Below are 21,107 nucleotides of genomic sequence, written 5' to 3' on the forward strand. Positions count from 1 at the left end.
TCATTTGAACAATTGATTCATAAGGAACCCATCTGCAAACAGACTGTTGACTTATATTAAGACATCCTGGGTATGGTGGATTCCTTGAGAGTCAGAGGGAGTGTGTTTTCATCTAAACCTGTCTCAACAGTTGTATCTTGAAGGTATAATCAGGGACAGGTCCATCTGCCTGTTTGCTAGGTTCTCCTAAGTTAACCTTTAGGTGAGGGTTTCTCTGGTTATTCTGGAATATTGGCCGTCTCTATTTAAACGTCGATCCACACAAGGTTGTACATACAAGGCACACAAACAGGACTTCATGCTGTACACTGGTAGACAATCCAGGTGCCAGTGTATGCAGAGGAAAGCCCTCCACTCACCTCTGCCATTCAGGTTAGTGACATCTGGTGTATATGTGCCTCTTTCAGAAGCTCACTCTACAGCAGTCTGAGAGAAAAGAGTTTGTCCAATGTACATATCAATGTATTTGGCTCAGTCTTACCCTCACTAAGATCAGAGGGCCAAATCCAGACACTGAAAACCATTGCATGTACAGTAAATAGTCATTGCATGTACACAAAGTGAAACTATTTCATGATACATATCTGTGAGTAAGGTACTTGAGAACTGGAATTAGTCCCATCCTAACAATGTTAAATATTAATGTTAAATGTTGTGCTTGAGCTAAAAGCCTGCCTAGTGCAGAGACTGGCCTTCATCTTAGTGTAGAAACACTGATGAACTGTATCCTGAGACTACCTTTGTGAGGAACTGTCTATTGGCCCTAAATACAAGTTTAAGAGAAACTAGTAGCAAATATTTCATCTGAAAGTTAGTCTGATAAAGCAGATGGAGATTCCAATAATCAGAATAAAACATGACATTTTAATAACTCATAAGAGATGTAATGCCGATACAATGTTCTTGCTAGGTACTTATTTAAGGCCAAAACCTTCCAGCTGATTTTGTTACCAAAAGGACCAATGCTAAACCTTCAAGAATTAGAAATGTTTGTGTATAGAATTATGTGTATAATGCTATTCTTCATAACTAATGAAAGATGTGGAAAACATGCCAATATGCAAAGGTCATTAAAAGTAACAGAAGGTTTAAAGGTTAAGAGAGGTGGAAAGGCTAAGAGTTTTTACTCTTCAGAGCGAAATACTGAAGATTCAAAGGACAATCAGTTTATAATTGTATTTACATTGTAGGTAAACAATGGAAAACTTTGCAATGGAAGGTAATGGTAGACTTAAAACCAGTGGCCTGTATGTAAGAGAATATTACAGCTTATTCTTAGTTGTTTCATATGGGATACTTCTTAATAAATTTATTTTAAAATAGAATAAAATGAATTTTAAAAGGAACACAGTATACAGTTGTGTATATTACTGGTTTAGAACACTGTCCAACAAGAAACAATTAAATGAAATCTGGACCAGTAGGTAAATTAATCTCAAACAATGACAGACTTTCTTGACTAAGTTAAAGATGTTAGAAGGACACAGCAGTACAGAGGAGCTTGATTACAGATAATTACATTGTGGGATTCTGGAGTAGTTATCAGGTAAAGATTAATGGGTACTAACAGATAACTGGAAATAAACATAAGATTCTTGGACATGTTATCCTTTATGAAGGAAGACTGAATGATGTAAGAAAAGCTCAGGTAGTTATATGAACAAGTATTAATGCAGATGAAAAAAATAGAAACAATCTAAAATAAGAGATAATATATCATGAAAGAATAGATAAATAACCAAAATACAAAAAGGAAAAAAAATAGGAGAAAAAAATGACATTCCATTAACTGTGTGAGTAGAATGCATTCAGAAAAGGTTTTATCAATATGCTGTAGCAAAAAGGAATGTTAACAAAGTTATGACCACCGCTAGAAGTCAGATAAAACTCATTTTAGTTTTAGCATAAAGAACAAAGTATGAGAATTAGTGAAATATGGTGTTAATGAAGACCACTGAAATATGAGAGAGAGAGAGAGGGAGAGCTATCAATACTGCAAGCAGATAAAAGAGTACTTGGTTAATTAAATGATCTGAATCATCTAGGTTAGGTGATGTTTGATGAAGAGTCTTAAGAAACTGAAAACTAGATCCTTTAGCAATCATCTCTGAGAACTCCTGGAGAATGAATGAATTATTAGAGGACAAATAAAGTACAAATGTAGTACACAGGATTCATCCTCAGTATAGATTTCCCGTCTCCTGACCTCTTTGCCCTCAACCTTCCACATGCAACTAATGCCTTATTCAAAAAGGAAATGGATGGTGATGTTATTAGCAACAGATAGTTACTGCCATCAGTACTGAGTCTGGTGGGAAGAAAATGAGGAACTGAACAGAATGTCGCAATGGGATGTAATGGGAAGAGAATAAAGCTAAATGAATTAACTGCGCAGTTGGGAAATGAACAAAGTATTTAAGGAAAACCAGTAAAGAAACAGATGTATTGTACAACACATTGTGCCTCTCATCATGTAGATGAGAAGCTTTTCTTCCATCAGAAATAATTAAAATTTCGACAACGGAGACAAGCTTAATCTTGCTAGTAAAACTACAGCTACCTTTTAAAAGCTCTTCTGGAATGAGGTGCCAGAATTGCCATGCTAGCAAGCCATTCCTGGTACAGAGTTTCCTGACTCCTAAATTTCCTGGGCACCTAAACTTTCTCACCTTCAGTTTAAAGATCTTCTATTTTCCCACACATTTGTGAAAATGCTTCCTTCTCCCACACACCATGCCCATATATTTTTTATGGTACCAACACCCCAGCATCAGTTTTAACCCTTGCAATGACAGAAGCAATGAAACCTGTGAAGCCTTTATCAACATGCTGTCTATTCTGCCTGCCCATCACAACATGCTGTTCATTCTGCCTATTCACACACGCACCCACACGCACATGTGCACACACACATACACACATTACACAAAAAAGTAATTCACTAAGGTGAAAAATTCCATGTGCTCAGAAATAAAGAACTGGAGAGTTACACTGCCTGTGCAACATCGGTTCGTCCCTCACATTCATATGCCTTATGATACAGTTTTCAATCACAGGTTTCTTTACTAATTTTTTCCCTCAAAATTCCTTTCTCATTCAGTGTACTGAGATTTGAGTGTGCACAAACACACATTTCAAAGAACTAGCAGTTAAAAATAAAACTTGCTTTATTTTTCTAATGTTGCATTACTTAATGATTTTACAACCTTAGCCCAATGGTTGTTTAAAACAATTATGAGACCCCCAAACTACCTTCTTTTCTCATTCAGCAGGGATTTACACTTGTTTAGTATTGTTCATCTAGAACATTAGAACTGTGTTATCACTCGTTACCACTCTAAAGTACTTACACATCCAAACATGCTTCTCATTTGCATTTGCTCTTTAGAAACTGGGTTATAAAGAGTTAGAAAAGATAAAAGAATAACACTTCAGATGATAACTTAACCAATTAAAAATTAACATATTCAGTTAGAAACACTGTTGTCATGATTTATTGGAAGCTGAGCAGTGTGCATCAGAGGTCAACCTACAAAATCTTTGCCCAAGTGTTTTACATGGGTCTAAGCACAGGTTCAGTTCTAAGAAAGTTTGATGTTCTTGACTTTCAATGGGAAAAGAGATATATTCTTCAACTGCTGAAAGTAAGGTAAAGGCCCAGTGCAGACAAAGCAAACTGCCTTGTCTTAACTATGATTTTATTCCACATAAGCATAAATGATTAAATTAACAACAAGCTTTTATTCATCGTGAATACAAGGTGAAACAATGAAATTCACATGTGGTCTCCGGTCTTGTTCTTAGTCCACTCCTAATTGAAATATATTTTCAGGAAAACCAGTACTTTACTGCCCAAATAATTTAGTTTTGTAGACTTTAAAACACTACATTAAACATTTCAAACATTTTATTCACTATGAAACATATTATATTCTGTATCTTTTGCTGTCCCTCATTAAGCTCCAATTACAGTGCATATAGGATAAAATCTCCATGCAACAATACACTGTATTTGTTTTAGACTGACTAGTCTGATGAAACAGAGGGTATAGAGACTTCTTGTACATACAACTCATGACTTAACTGAAATCTTGTGTTTCAGATGTTTATTAGTATTAACTTATGCAGGATTTTATTGAATTATTGGACACTGAATGATTTAACAACATTATCGATGGGAACAACCATGGGTTATATTTGAAAGATGTAACATACCTGCTTTAGATTTCCGTTGAAAGTCTTTGACTGAATAATAATTCTTTAAATATTTTTTGATCCAAAGACTAGATCTAAATGGAAGTTTTGAAATAAAAGCCAAAGTATTTGCCCAGGTGGCAGATGTGGAGGGATAAGGTTACTGTGGATACAGGTGCTAACAGTCAGTTCAAATATTAAAAACTGGAATACCATGAATAAAAGTATGCTGGATAAACACCTATCAAATGACCTTTCCGATATAAATCCCAAACAATATTTTCTCTGACTGCCTAGTTAGCAGCCATGAATTGGTAAAGACTGGCCCCCTGCAAACAATCCTCCTTTGCAATTAGGAAGAGGGGGGGAGGAAATCTGCATCTTATTCACTGGAATTTTACAGCTCATGCTAAAAACAAATATATGTGCAGCCAGTTACAGCTCTTAAAATCTCTGAAATGATTGATAGCTTCTGTTCTTCAGCAGCCACACTATTTAACAGCTTTTTCACTGTTTCAGGTATGCTCTCTCCAAACAGCTGCCCTTTTAATCACATAGAAAACCCACTTCTTGAAGTAAGTTAAAATGGCGTTTATAAAGAAATAACAGATCTTAGCTGCTATGCTGCATTAGATTAAAAGATTGCACAATACTGAGTTGGTTTTTACCCTTGATTCATTTTTAAATATAGTATGAATATTACAGTTCTGTTAGCTTCTCTGAACTCCCTAGGTATCCCTCTTGTTGCCAGAAAGGAATTATAAATTGACAATGCAAGTTATTTTATTTTGGTTTCAATCTCTTGGAATTTGGAAATGTGTCTATTCTGTCCATGAACCTTTTATTTCCTGACATTCTGATTTTTTAAGTACTTGTTTTATTGCCTGTAGAAATAGAAGACCTTCACTTTCTGCCTAGAAAAATAACTTTTTGCAGCAAGAGTGGAATACTATGCCAGAGAATCCAGATACAGACAAATCTTTAGTTCCCTGTAATATCAGGCTTTTTGTCAGCAAATTCTGCTGTTCCTGCTTGTATGGTTTGATTTCTTTCTTTCTCTTAACTCTGCTAGGTATGTAATAGCATCTTGCTTCATATATGTATTTGTTCAAAATGCTTGCTGATTCCCTTCCTTCTCGAACAATAAGAAATGGAGACTCAGGGGAAAAGAGAATAAAGAAAACACTTGCTAGCAGATGCAGAAGAAGCCTGGTCCATGGAGAATGCATAGGACAATACATCTAAGAGTCTTTCCTGAGGTCAGCCTTTGATTTGAATTATGAGTTTAGGGAAGATGCTTCTCTGTTCCCTCAATTATCTGGCTAGGAAATTATGTAATATTTCTGGCCCACATACATGAAATCAAGAGAGGATCCTTGGATAAAAATATCTGTATATTGAGAGCTACCTTGTGGCTAATTATCTGCTTGTGTCTGTCCTTTGATAGTACAGATAGTACCTGTAGTTGCAGAGCAGAGTTTCTCAGGAGGGAGTCAGAGGTAACCAGATTTCCTGAGGAATCTCACTGAGTACCTTCAGTTAAGTTCTGAATAAATTCAGTGGCAAGGATGGAATCAAGCTAAAAATAGTGCATAAAAACAAAACAAGTATTTAATACTTATTAATATTTTTATGCCCCAAACAAAATGAATCAGGAACATATTTTCTGTGTATGAGCTAGCTATATGTAATTTATCATTACTTTAATCTTCAAGTCATGCATTTTATTCCTCTGTAAGCCAAACTCATGGCAGAAACTGTTTCTTAGCATTCCTCTTGTCTCTCCTGGAGCCACCCGTATACCTCTTTTCCTTTCTCTTTATTTCCGAGATTCTCTGTGTCTCTCTCTGCCCCCCAAAATGCATTTGTGTTTCTGAGCTCTCTCCATGCCTCACCACCCCTGCAGGCTCTTCTTGTGCTCCCGATGTCCTCCTTTTCTCCATTTCCTCTTTCCTCAGAAGAAATCACCATGTGTCTTTTTTATCTCCAAATCAAAGGAAGGAAGGAAGGAAAGAGGATGAAGAGGAGGAAAGGGAGGGAATAAAAGAAGAGAAAGAGGGGGACGGAGGATATCTGCTTCACATCTAAGTTCTTTACTGACTTAAAACATTTTAGGGAGTCCTGAACAAAAGCAGAGGGACATTTAACTGGATGATTTTCACAGAAATGTCACTCTTTGGGAGACAGCTGTGGCCCAACAGAGCTGGTGCCAAGCTAGTTTGCTTGGCTGGGCTTAAGCTGACTCCTTGCAGAAAGTTCTCCATGCTCTCCACTGTGCTTTGTAGTACCATCTTACTCAGATTTTTCCACTTTCCAACGTGCCTAAGGCTTCTGATTTACTTGAACAGCTAGATACAAATCATTACAAGCTTTTCTGATAAAACTGTTGCACTGAAAACACTTTGATACATATGTGCAAGGGAAGGAACAGAATTTGGATTAGCTGAAGTGTTAGTGCTCACAGCTAAAACTGAATTTGACTATAGTTGTCCTGTGAATACATATATAGATAGATACTAAGAACTCATTGAAATGGAAGAAAACAATCCCTGCATTTAGGCACTGAGAACCAATAGATTTACTTTTTTTTTTTTTTTTTAAATTCTGGCCCTAATTAGTCCTACTTTAATTCTTTATCTTTATAATGGGTATAAAAATGCCACCTTACCTTGAAGGAGTCTTATAAAAGGTATTAATTCCTGTTTTGGAGCTGTCTAGTATTATTTCAATGAATGTCTAAAAAAAGTCTGAAGAAAGTGAATCGTTCTTACTGGCGAGGTCTTCGATGTAAAGCTATATATAAGACATGGACCCACACAGAGAATGATAAAGGCTAAAGAAAAGAAATATAAACTATCTTATTTTGTAAATACACTGAATTAATTAATTATTCAGACATATAATTATACTGTCTGTATGATGCCATGTAGAATATGTATCCTGGGGTGAAGGGTGGTTAGCCAGTGTTGAGCAGTCTTCATTCTGGTGTTTTGTAGCTTTGTGACTTTGCAACACAAATTTAATGTGTGGTGGGGATCAGCAGCTCTTATTTTGTCTGTTTTATTCGTTGCAGTAACTTCTCCTTTTAAGAAGGTGTACTGAAATCTAGAAATTATATCAAGTGAAGTTACAGTGTCCCATAATCTTGTGTCATTAACTCAGGACCATACAGTTTTGTTATCTGATTTGTTGGTAGCATGGATCTGTTTTGGACCTGATAATAGTGGGAGAAGGGACCAGTGAGAGACTCACAAGTGCTCACCAGGACCATTAGGAGTACTTTTTATCACAAAGTTAAATTAGAAATAGCTTGATCACAAAGAAATCTGCAAAGTGTCAGTAAAACTACTTGAATTTGGCTGGGGGGAGGCCTCAAAGACTCCCTAAATGTTAGTTGTTGAATGCAGTATCCTTGTATAGGAAAGGAATTGGTAGAAACACTCACCACAGTAGCGTCAGGAAGAAGGGTGCCAGACGAGGTGGACTGACTTACATGAAGGTTTCCTCATGACTGAGGGAAATGAAGTACTAAAGTGTCAGATTACTGGACTCTGACAGTAGATATCCCAACATGTGTGCTTGGAAAATCAATTGTGTAGCAACATTGAAAGATCCTTTCATAGTGTTTTGGGACTGGATTAGTCTACGTACAGGTAATACTAGCCTAAGAATATATCAAGTTGTCCTCTCATTGATTTTGAACATGTTATTTCAGATTTTTAAGAAAATGCAGTATGTCTATGGGAAGAATAATCAGCCCCTCAGATAAAAAACAGAACAAATTTACCTTTATATAGAAGATTCTTGAAACCAAATGCTATTTACTAGGCAGGAAGAATAGTTCAAAGGGCTATATCAGGATGCTAGGACTGCCTGTGTGAGATCAATATGTGACTTCAAGTTTCACAACTAGTACTTGCTTTGACTGTAGACAAGTTACATAGTTCAATTTCTGATAACAGCCATCTTCAAATGCATGGACTTTTTTCTTATATTCACTGTTAATAAAAGATTATAATATGCCTGCCACTATATGTGCAAATGATTTATGGATTGGTATAAAAATGTCATGTTGTGTGAGTATTTGTAACTTCTAACTACTCAGTTCTGGGTAGAAAACACAGAACTATGGTAGTCACACTAATTACTGCTTTCGTGTTGTATCTGAGATAAACAGTACAAGAATATTTGCAAAAGAGTGAAAAGTGTGTAAATAAAGCAGAGAACGTGAACAGAAAGAAAGGTCACAGTATTAGAACTTTATCTGAATACAGTATGTGGATTGGAAATAAGTTGCACAAGGAGAAGAAACAGATATGAAGGGAGGAAGGGAACACAAAGTAGACAGTTTAGTACCTGACTCACACAGCCAGAAATCTGATTTTGCACTTGTTTGTCTATTTATTGAATGTGTTTGTTTATTTTTACATTCCAGAATTATAAATGTTATTGTTCAATGGCAAGATACTTAAAAATTGTGGGCAAACTATTTTGATGCCTGTGGTAATTAATATTTTATATGAGATCCAGTCACTAGCTACACAGGTTTTTTTATAGGTTCTGGGTGACAGTTGCTGCATTATTGGTGACATAGCTAGATCATGCTACACGAAATGCTACTGTTTAATATTAAAAATGTGTTGTCATGGATTGACAAAGAAATATTAAGAAATGCAGTGATCAGTGAATCACTCCAGAGTGCCCTTCTTACATATCAGTGGCTATCCAGTTGTGTTCCAAAATGGAACCTTTAATTTTTAGATAAAGTTAGCATAAATGGGATGTCTTTTCCTCATTCTTTGGACTCATTGTCCCGTTATACCTTGGTCAAGTGTTTCAGGGATCAGTAAAGGATGGAGAGAGTGAAATATCCCCTTTATGCATAGAAGGGATGCCATCCAGAGGGACCTTGACAGGCTTGGGGAATGGGCCCATGTGAACCTCATGCAGTTCAACAAGGCCAAGTGCAAGGTCCTGGTCCTGGGTCAGGGCAATCCCCAATATCAGTACATACTGGAGGAGGAATTGATTAAGAGCAGCCCTGCAGAGAAGGACTTGGGAATACTGATGGATGAAAAATTGGACAAAAGCCAGCAATGTGTGTTTACAGCCCAGAAAGCCAATCCTATCCTGGGCTGCATCAAAAGAAGCATGGTCACCAGGCCAAAGGAGGTGATTCTCCCCCTCTACTCCACTGCTGTGAGACCCCACCAGCAGCACTGTGTACAGCTCTGGGGCCCCCAACATAAGAAGGACATGGACCTGTTAGAGCAGGTCCAGAGAAGGGCCACAAAAATGATCAAAGGGCTGGGGCACCTCTTCTAGGAGGAAAGGCTAAGACAGTTGGGGTTATTCAACCTGGAGAAGAGAAAGCTGCAATGAGACCTTGTTGTGGACTTCCAATATATAAATGAAGAGAGACTTTTTACCAAGGCCTGTAGTGACAGGACAAGAGGTAATGATTTTAAACTGAAAGAGGGTAGAATCAAATTGGTCATAAGGAAGAACATTTTTTGCAGTGAGTGTCGTGGGACACTGGAACAGGTTGCCCAGAGATGTTGGTGGATGACCCATCCCTGAAAGTGTTCAAGATCAGGTTGGATGAGGTTTTGAAAATGTCCCTGCCTATGGCAAGGGGGGTTGGACTAGATGATCTTTGATGATCCCTTCTGACCCAAACGATTCTGTGATTCTGATTCTATGATTCTAAGTATCCTTTCTTCCATGCACTCTACAAGTTTGGGCCTGTCATCATAACACAGTTTTGAAGGGACTGCTCTTATTTTGGTTCTTGTGGAATATATCATCCCAAAGTTAATTTGTGAAAAGGCTAGTCCAGGACTTCTGCCACCTCTACAAAACGTAAAAAGAAATAATCTTTGCAGTGCAGGGAATATTTGCTGCAGTCTAGAAAAGATATGGTAAATCAACTTCCTCCAAATGATAAAGAGCAGCTGAGTCTTATGTATCCATTGAAATCTATGGTGGATTTGTATTTAGCAAAATCAGTTTTTCTGCCTGCTATATCCATCACTCAGTCTCTAGTGTAGCTAAATGCCCATATGCTTAACTTTAAATTAGCCCAAAGATGAGAGTGGAAAAAATTATGTAAGACACATTATTTATATACTTTGCTTTTCTGGACAGTTTTGGCCACTAGCAAAGACTCTGAACCAATGAGTTAGAGAGACCTTTGATCTCACCTAGTGTGGTCATACTGATGATTCTTGAGAACTACAGCCTCGATTCATATTCTCTAGCATGTTTATGAGGAGCAGTGTCTGCTTGGTGCTGAACATAGGCTTCATGGTGCAAACCAGTCATTCTTGAAGTCGCTACATGTAAAGCGAAATGCATCCTAATATGATGCTGTAGTCTATGTGTGACATGTGGGATGACCAGTGGAACGATAATTAATCCTCCTTTATAAGAATAGGGAAACGCATTTCTCAAATCGTTACTGGAGAACAATAGCACTGTGTAATGACATAAAGCGCATGGGATCACATCGCAGCGATCTGCTGGTTGCCGTGGTGACGGGAGTGGGCCCGCAAAGCCAGCCACCCGACTGCTGAATTGGAAGGGATAAGAAAAACACAGCCCACTTCCCATGCGAAATGAATTACAAGAACAAGCAAAGGAAGAAAAGAAAATTGTCAACCCTTAATCAAATGTTCTCTTATTTTTAGAAAGGGTTTGAAGAAAATGGAGGCCATCTCTGCTTACCTCTTGGGCTTCAGGGACCTGGCTAGTACTATCTCTGTACATACCATGGAAATAAATCACAATGGTTTGTATAAGAAAAATCACATGTAACAGAAATCTCATCTGTGTGCAGTGGGAGACGACAATACCTTATTCAATCCTGCTGTTCGTTGTGCCTGCCTTAGCAAACAAAATCTGTAGGAATATGTTAAAATGGGTCTCAACATAACGACTGTATTTAGCAGGCAAGCCTGACTGCGTATTTTCCCTGCACCCTTTTATTTTTCACCTAGAGAAAGTTACTGTATTCCAGTTCCTTATTAGCTTACAAACTCTCTTACATTTTACCCTTGCTTCACCACTACAGATCAAAAGCAGCATGGCGGAACGTGAAATGCATTTAAACACAGCAAATCAGTGACACATAGAAAACACCATTCATTTTCCAGTATTTCTCATTTTTGGGAGCTGCTTCATATTTTATTGTATTTAGTAATATTAAACAAAACAGCAAGTTCAGTTGACCTAACAGCCTCCAATTACTAGCAGTTAGGTCTTGAAAATGGTTTTGGCACCTGAAAGTTAGTCAGTGCCCTCATTGTGCAGTGCACAGAGTGGACTCCAAGCAGCCAGGTGAGGCCTCCAAGACCAAATTAAAAATGCAGTTAGCTGCAGCAATGGTAAGCATCGCCACGCTTGACTATACAGTTCCTGTCTCTGGGAGTGGGATCCCTACAATTGAATTAAGCACACAAGACCCTGTATAACTTAATAGGAAGAGAAAGGCATTTAAGAAAGGGGTTTGCAATGCTAAGCAGAGGAAGCCACTAAGATGCTCCAAAACAGGAGTTATATCCGAAGGCTTTGCCTCCCTTTGCAGCCCTGCATTAGACACCATTTGGAGGCTGGATTTCCCGTGCTGCTCCCTGGATCTTGAATCCAAGTTGTCCCTTTCGATGAGGGCAGTTAGCGCACTGTTTTATTTCAAACTACAGTATGCAGCAGAAGCATGAATCTGTAGCACAGAAGTTAGGATACTTGGTTGAAAGAAATTAAAAGTCCTGAATTTTTATCTTTTTCTCTGCTTTTTTTTATTTGGCAGTCACTGGATGTAAACCAGAAGTCTTTCTAGCAACAGCACAAGAAGATTGATTTACCACAGTCAGCTGTCACTGGTCTAAAGGATAATATTCCTTTCTGGCTTACTGACTAAACTTTACAGCAGTTTTGTTTCAGCAGGACCAGTGAATGATTCCTCCTCAATCCCACAGTGCCCTTTCCTATCCGTTGTTGCATAGCTTGCTCTCTCTTTAGGAAATTCGAGTTTGAGAAAGACACGTAAATCTGATCTCCCGCCTTCTGCATGAATCCTCTAATGTCTGGGCTGTACTATGAGAAAGAAAGAAAAAACCATTCTTCCTCCTTCCATCACATTTTTAAGAGCAGATGCCAGTTCATGCTGTGCACCTGTGTTTCTGCCTTGGGCATGCTCTCCGACTTCCTACCAGATCAAGCTCTGATGGCATCTAAGAGAAGGGCCCACTTTCTAGACTCACTCAAAGGTCCGATGTGGTTTCCAAGCTGCTCTGTCTGCTCAGAACAGAGAGCTCAAACACCGGGCAACCCAAAGGTAAATCTGCTGGTGTGAGCAGGGTTCAGTTGCAGGGAGATGAACAAGCACTTCCAAGAGCTCAGTTGTAACTTTAGGGCATAAGTGTGTGAAGGCTTAAGTATTTTTTGAGCATCTGTTTTCCTTGCTGCTATTTCACAGACCCTTTCTGTGAATAACCTATTTTTAACACATGGATCCTACCCAGAATTTTACAGTCAGTGTCTTTGACTTTGTGTTTTGTACTCTCCAGGCTGATTTGGGTGGCTCACATTTTAAACATGATGACTAGGGTTGATGAAAATGTGAGGAAGGAAGTACTTCTGTGAGACATTCTGGGAGGTGAGCTGACTTTTTACACTTTTTCAAAGCTTCAAGGTTAAACAGAACTCCATTTTACATACAGAACAGGTATTCAGCATTTTTGTTATGTCTGAAAATATCATGTTTGCCCCTTCTTACACTCCCCAAACTTGCACACTTATTGGAGAAAGGAATATTTTTCTGATAATTTAGAAGTCTGTTAATTAACTCACAGTAATATTGATTTTAAAGTGGGTCCTTTGAGAAATTTAACATCTAAGCTAACTAGCATTTATCTCAAGTAATCTGAATAATGGTACAATATAGACTCTCTGGAATTTTCATTACTCAAATGAAGTGAAATTATCTTCACAGTATACATTCAAGACATTAAGATGTAATTTAGGTAAGTATTAATAATTATTTTATTGAATTGTTATGACTAAATAGGCAGACAGAGTTGGGTCAACAGCGTTAGTAATTAAGTGGGCCAAGTGTGACATCAGAGGTAATTTTTTCAATTGCCACCTTATCTGTGCAGTTAATTTGTATGTGACAATTGTGTTGGTTGTAATGAATCAGTGCTACAAGGAAGATGGGATAAAAATAGCAGAAATTCTTCCTACAAGGATCCTTGTCCCAGCTATCAGTATTGTTTAATTATCACCATACTTTAATTAACTATTCCTGTTGTGTGAAAGGTCTGTGACTATATGCTTATTTGAATATCAGTATTTGAAAAGCTTTTGATGGCACTGGTTACTTCAAGTTCACTTCTGGAAGAGCTGAATGTGAACCAGAGAGATATCTTTAAAACTTAGGGACTCAGGTCTATTGGGACTCCTTTTTAAACTGACCGTACTTATATCACCTTCTATCTTTATGTACAGTTTGCAAATTAGGGCTCTGAATTGCTATCACCCCACCCTCATCTGTAAGTGAAATGGCTTTTTTTAGTTAACATTTCAATAGTACTTTATTATTACTTCCTGACAAAATGACAGTAACATGGAAAACTTTCTTCCAGCTTTCTCTTTGGTTTTGTGGGCTTTTTAATTGCTAGGAAAGTCACAAATGTAAGGACTGACAATAGAGCAAGGTGAGGATTGAGAATGAGTATCAGTATCAGTAGTTTAAAAGCAAAATAATTTTGGAATAACGTTGTCAAATGATTATTTTGCAACATGCTTGGTCCTTTCTTCCCAACATATTTTATAATCAGTCTCTTTCCCCCAAGGCAAAATTTCATGCTTCTGCAGGGGATTTTTCTAACATAGTCTTGTCAGGTTTGTAGGTGAAATAACAATTTCTGCAGTATCTCTGGGAATCTGATGAATCTTTCTGACCTGAAAGTACAAGTTAAGCATTTCACTTAGTAATCATTCTTACAGATCTTGTTTTCATGTTAACAGTGGCAATGCTAGTGAGAGGCAACCTTTTCACTCACACTGAAGCTTGCTAAATTCTGGTTGTTTGCCAGTTCTTGTTTGGAAATGAAACATGAGACACATTGCCTGAAATTTTTGCACTAGTAAGAGGCAGTGCTCATTATTGAAAGCTATATTTCTCTAGTCATTTCTTGCAAGTGTCTAAGAAATAAACTCTTTTACCTTGTGGAAAAACAATGTTGTGGTGAAAATTTATAAGTCTTCTGTCATATGATTTAGACAATGAGAAAGAAAAGTCCTGGTTATTCCATGTGTCCTTAACCACATTGAGAAATGTGTCTGATTTATTCCCAACCAGAGGACAGTTCAGATGTCAACTATTCTAAGGGGATGCAGTGTGGAAAGATATTACGATTAGGTGGGTGAGAAGCAAAGCAATTCAGACTGAGAAGAGGGCAGGTTTAAGTGAGCTGTTAAGGATGTGCTTCGTAACAGTCTTTGTTCCCATTGGTATCAGATACCTGCTCCCTTTCTTTCCAGTTATGCATTTGAGATGGAAGGGGTAAGAAAGAATAGAGCTCTTTGGTGCTGTTGGTCTCAGTTTTCAATCTGACTTCAGTCTCCAAGCATGTATAATGGAAGTACATTCCCATCTGCTCCTGCCTGTCTCCCACCTCTCTTATCTGAGTGGCAGGAATGATGGTGCTCTCAGTGCTCTCAGATACTCCAGCTAAGTGTACCACCTCCCATATTCTCTTTTTTCCTTTCTGTGCCAGGTCATATGTCCAGCAGCCCTGTAAGCCCAAGTATGAGGTCTGCTGCCCCATCTCCATTCAGATCCCCCCAGCTGTGCTCCTGCAGTGTCAAGCCTCAGTCAGCCAGGGTGAGATTCAGTGCAGTACACATCGGTAGAGATATTGGCAAGGCACTTTGAACACCCACCAGGCCTTGACTGTGATATGCATGCACCATGATCCTACCCATCACTATGTGTTAGATGCCACCTGTACCAGCTCTTCAGAGTCCCTACTGATCTCATTATGTTGATGGTGCAGCAGAATCTTGAAAGTTGTTCTCTTTTGATAGTAGATGAAATTATTAGGTTATTTTTAATAGCATTTTAATAGTATTTAATAATAATTTTTTTTTTGCTATAAATCTGACATATTCCAGATTAAATTGTTTTCTAAATGTTCCATATACTTATATCTACTTACATATATTTGGACTCTGGTATAAAGGTCTAATCAAGCATTTTTCAGAAAGACTGTATTAACCTCAGGTAGAGAGTGCCAGAGGTGATTTTGTGTGGAACTCAAATAAATGCCAATAAAATCTTTATCTCATAGTTTACCATTATGTATTTCATTCTGAACTTATTTATAGGAACTATCTCAGATTTTGGCAAAATTTCTGGGTTTTTTAAATTGTGTTGTTTTTCATATGCCTCCAGTCTCCCACATGCAGAGTCGTTTTTCCTTCCTTCTTGAGCCCAACTGTTCTGTGAAACTACTGCCTTCTTACTCAGGAGATTGGCTTCCTGTATGTGCTTACAGGGAAAAAGATGATATTCCTGAGAGTTATGCAGAACCACAAATCCTGGGGGGGGGTGTCAGCTACACTCTTTCCTAACTGGAACTTCAGAAGCAGGATCTTTCTAATTCATAAGTAAGACTATCTCTTATGCATTAACAAGACAGGAAGCAAATGAGATCTGAATCTATCCTATAAGCAATTTTGATATATTCTTATTGTTTTAATTCCAAGAAGTAAGTTTTCCTTCCAACTAAGTTTTCCTATAGATTTAAGAAACTACAATATCACAAAGCCTCTTAAGTTTTTATTACATAATAAAAGCATAATAACCCCAGTAGAGATTGCTGTCCCATATTTCCTGTTATAAGAACCTGGTTTGTATATAAGCATAGCAAAATTAAATCTTTGGACTCAAATTCTCTAAGTGACTACTAGAATGATTTGGTTTTTGGTGAATGTATCAGGTAATATAGCTTCTGCTAAGGCTGAAATAGTGCTAAAAAGACACTCTTGCATTCATAGTAATTTTAATTACATTTACCATGTCATCTCTGTAAAGTTAATTGAGGTTAAATTTGGCCCAATTTATAATAAATGTGTGCATGGCAGCTAAGAGCAGGGAGAGAATTTATCCTCTTGTCTCTGATCCGCCACAGAAGAAAGTTAGGTTTTCCTCACTCTCAACATAGGAGCCTATGGAAGGAGGCTGGAGGAGCGCAATAAGGATAATCAGGTAAAAAAAGAATCAGGCACTGGAATTAAGGGGAGAATGGGAGCAGACACCATGGAGATAGGAATACAGGGGACTGTTTCTTTCTCTTCACAGGTATGTCTGCAAAGCAGACGACAGCTTTCTACTGCTATTAGTTTACTCCTCTGTGCTAAGCAATTGTGGATTATACTGAGTATCTAAAATTTCCTGGTTTGCTCTTGTATAAAGATGAAGACCTGGTTTAACTCCGTGGCAGGAGACAATGATGTCTGTTTTACAGGAGAGATGGCGAGATGGCTGTCTGCTACTGTTGACACTGATGGTAACACAGCAAAAGCTCCAAAACCTGAGCACATTGAAGAACCAGGTTGTTGCTTTCTTAGACTGGAGACAAGGAGGCAACATGAATTCCAGCCTTTCCTGAATTTTTAATATTTGATTTTGTAACCCTGACATACTTTAAAAATATATATAATACCAACTACAAAGAAACAAAATATATGAACTAATATATAAGGAAAAAAACAACAGTAAAGAGTTAATAAAATAATGCTTTCTCTGCTATGCAGCAACTATGTGCAAATCGACACCATTTTTCCTGTGCCTGTTAGTTGAACAGTTTTAAACATTGCAATATTTGAAGCTGGATGCCAAGGTTACTGACACCAGTAAACATTGTGCAGGAACTCGGTGATGAGTACACTATGATTGTGCATAAACATCATGTAGCGATGAAAGGTGAAATCTGAAAAACAGTGAAATGAAGTGAAAGCAATAGCTGTAAACAAAATAGCTGCATTTATTAAAATGAATGAAAATGTATAGCCTTTGTTTTGGACTGGATCCTCAGTTGGCTCAGTTTCCTTAAATCCATTCATGCTAGCTATTTCCAGCAGCTAGAGAATCCAGCCCTAAATGGAAGGGTTTTTTTTCCCCAGTTCTTACTGTAAGTTTACAGCGTACTTTAGGTTATTTAAAGGAGAAAGGAAGAAAGGGGAAATTATATTTTGTATGTGTTTACTAGGGAGATGAAGGGGGTATTAACCCCATCTCATCACTATCACTGTTGGCACAGCCTGTGCTGCATGCACTCTTATACCGTGTGATCTACTTAAACCAGCATGATTGCACAGCTCCCTTTAGAGCAGGTCTCTGCTTGCCACTGTTCTGAATGCTGCACACAAATTCTTTCAGGTTATGATTGGCAGACTTGTAGTCTTAAATCATAGCACTTAGTGTGAAATATAATTTTAAATGTAATAGCTTTGCAAAGTTTCCATGATTGCCCTAAAAGACATCCCCTAGATTTTGCAGGATACTCTGCAGAGTAGCACTCGAGAGTCCTCAAGAGTACATCTGTAAACTAATCAGTCCATCTGAAAAGAGTGAAGATTTAGCAGCTGAACACGGTGAAGTATTGCATATTCCAGTGTGCTTTTTGAAAGAAAGCTATGTTGCTGTGGGACAGGAGATTTGGTATTCAGAAAGAATTCCTATCCATTATTAAGCCCTGATTCAGCAAAGTATTTAAGCATGTTCTGTTATGTGTCTAGTAGCTTTTCATTTTGCTGCTGCTTAAGAGCTCTGCTGAGTCAGAAGCAGCAAGCCAAATGGAAAGGTGGACATGAAGTTTTCATGGATTTGCTCGCATAAAGACTATTTCATGATGATGTTAAATGAGTATGAATAGAAATGATTGTTGCTTATAGCAAAATCAGTGTCATGAGACTCCAACAGGGGTAAGAGTTCAAGACAGGTCATGTTTTTTGCAGGTTTTGTTTGCAACTGCAATAGTTATAAGCTTTTTAAAAATAAAATAAATTTTTAAAAAGCTGAGTTTTTGTCTGAAATGAGGTAGTCTAAAAAAAGGAATACAAGATTGCCAGCCTACTTTGAGCCAGCTTGATTTGATCCCTGGCTGCAATTCCCTTTCTGAGCTACTGTTGTGCCTCCTGTGATTCCAAATAGTCACTGCCAGCTAATCAAGTACCTTAACCTGCAAATGCTGAACTTACTATCTAGGTGGTGTCAGACTCCTTGAACTTAGGAGTCGTATTATCCTGTTTGTGTATCTATAAGTCCTCTCCTACTGCTAGAAACTTCTAAGAATAGAGGCTTGAATTGTGGAGGCTTATTTTATGGACATTTGTGGGCAATTATTTTGTGTATTGTTTGAACAGATGGTCTTTTTCAGCTGTTTGCATGTCAGGAATTATTTGACCTGCCTGCAAGCAGGGAGATAGGAGCAGTGACAGAAAGTTAGGATTGCACTGGTAGAGTTAAATTTAGGTGGATAGGGACTGTATGGGGTTTGTTGATACCACTCCATTTCTTCATGATTTTACTAACAAGGAACTAAATAATTTTATCCTCATCCACTCTGCTCATCTTATTCTGTGTTAAGTATTTTCCAGTCTGGAGAAAAATTAATAGCATGGATAGTTGGGTGAGGGAGGAGGGGAATTGAAAAATTAAGTTTCTGAACATTTCTGTAGTCACATCCTTGGTTCTGGTCAAATGAAAGAAGGTTTGCATCTGGTATTTGGTTTGAGTGAGAGCTACAGTTTCCCCACCAGCAGTGCTACCAGCAGTATAGTAATTGTCCATGAGTTCAAGTGCCTTCCACCATATTTTGTCATTGTGAAAATGAATGCAATCATCAGTAATTTATGATTCTTGTCAGATACTATAAGTTAAGCAAAGTGTTCTGCTTTAAAGACAACAAAAGGGCTTGTTTCATGCTATTGAAGGCATCTGTTATTTTTTCATTTCTATTCCACTTTTTTTTTTTTCCATTTTTAGGGAAGCAATGTAATGGAGGACCAGGATCTCTTGGAAATAGGAATCCTTAACTCTGGACACAGACAGAGAATACTCCAAGCAATCCAGCTTCTCCCAAAGGTATACTTTCTATTATCATCCAAGCAAGGGAACACCTACAGTTTTTATGTTATTTAAAACACTTTTTTGAATGGAGATAAACATAACTCTCTACTGTTTCTGTAGACATGGTTTTTGCATATGCAAATGTGACAAAGTAATGTCATTGTATTGGACTCACTTTGTATAGATGTAATTGACAAAGCAAAGGAGAGTAAAATCTGTAATCTGAAGTGATGGCTCTTTAGAATTTATTTTCATTATTTTTAGCTTTTCAATCTATTTATAGACTGTCATTACATATGTGTAAATAAGGCTGTCAATGAGTCTTAGATGTTTGTCTTTACATAGCAGTTGGCCTGGAAATACTTTGCCCCTTACATAAGTATTCTTAAAAGCCTTGGATGAAACATTGTTTTCCTAATACCTGCCTTTCATGTGAGATGCAGAGACTTCCTGCAGGCTTCATATTTGATTTGCTGCTGTGTACATAAATTTTGCTTCCCAGCTGTGGACAGAATAACTTGCAGTCATTTTTCCAATAAGTTTTGGTGCTAGCTGATTTAAACTATAGATTTTAAAATCAGTGATAGAAAGGGATTGTTGTTATCTTTTGTGTACCAGAATATGTCAGTGGAGGCTGCTACCAGAATTCCAAACAAGAGATAGTGAGCCTAGCATGAAAACTTACTATTTGATTTTGAAAAGCTGTATAAGGAGACTGAATGAGAAATGGACACCAGTAAGGCTCAGAAGGCTGCTACATGTGATGCAGATACTTAGTGCAAGATACTAGGACAGGAATAAAACCTAGTGTAAAGTACATGGTGTGTTCTGGAAGGAGCACATGTAGAGTAACCGAGGTAAATAGAGATTAGTCTGCTTGCAATTTGATAATATTGGAGAATGAGAAGAGTTATTAAAGGACTTTTCAGTCTAGAACATGTGGCTGGCAATTGCTAGAAGAGGCTTTTTGATGCATCAAAGCTTACTGGGTGGATCACTTGTAGAAGAGAACAAGGGTTTCTGTTGTATGGTAAAAATTAGAAGTTGTGAACAATTTTTGTATCTGGATGTGTTAGTTATATATATTACTATATGAGTCTATGCACTGAAACACCAAAGATTATTAAAGACAATAATGTTCCACATACCATATTAGACAAGTGAGGTAAATGGTAGAAGTAGTAGGGTATATAAATGTAGCATTTGATGAATTACAATAGGTATTTCAGGTTTAACTATGAATTTATGCATTTTTCAGCAATATTATCATTCAAACAAAATTTTGTAATCTTAATCCCTGCTTTTAGCTAATGAAATATTCTTTTCTGGTTTTCATACTTTTAGAGAGATCAGCTTTCTTATATTCTCATTTAAATTTTTCAAAATTAATGAATGGATTGTTAATATATCATAATTTTAGTGCTACCCTCCACTCAGTAACTGGTGTTTATGAAAACATTGTTAATAATATCTGCTTTTGGAGAGTATACTAATGCTGAGACCATTATGACCATTCTGTCATAAAACTCCAGCTGAGCTCTTTTTAAAATGTGCTTAATGTGAGAAAGGAGAGAATCGAGATCTGGAGATACTCTTGAAACCAGTTGAGAACAAGATGGTTATGCAGTTGGAAGAATCAACATCTTCTGAACTAAAGATAATTAACACAGAATGGCTTGAAGCATGGGCTGAATAATGGTGAGGCAGTCTTTAGCAGCTTCCCTGTCAAGCTAGAAAAAACAGTCCTTAAGGACGACGTTTTTAATGTGCCTTT

The 21,107-nt window shown here is 37.5% G+C and overlaps 1 protein-coding gene across 5 annotated transcripts in view; it reads left to right on the forward strand.

Annotated features, from left to right (window-relative positions):
* ANKS1B (ankyrin repeat and sterile alpha motif domain containing 1B) overlaps positions 1 to 21,107 on the forward strand; it is a 447,745-nt gene that overhangs the window by 254,178 nt on the left and 172,460 nt on the right. For all 5 annotated transcript variants that reach the window (XM_074826981.1, XM_074826982.1, XM_074826977.1 and 2 more), the window contains one exon: positions 19,250 to 19,348. In XM_074826981.1, the coding sequence (XP_074683082.1) occupies positions 19,250 to 19,348 (99 nt within the window). The remainder of the gene's footprint in view (positions 1 to 19,249; positions 19,349 to 21,107) is intronic.

This window comes from Strix aluco, chromosome 5 (assembly GCF_031877795.1).
Source record: "Strix aluco isolate bStrAlu1 chromosome 5, bStrAlu1.hap1, whole genome shotgun sequence".
NCBI classification, from domain to species: domain Eukaryota; kingdom Metazoa; phylum Chordata; class Aves; order Strigiformes; family Strigidae; genus Strix; species Strix aluco.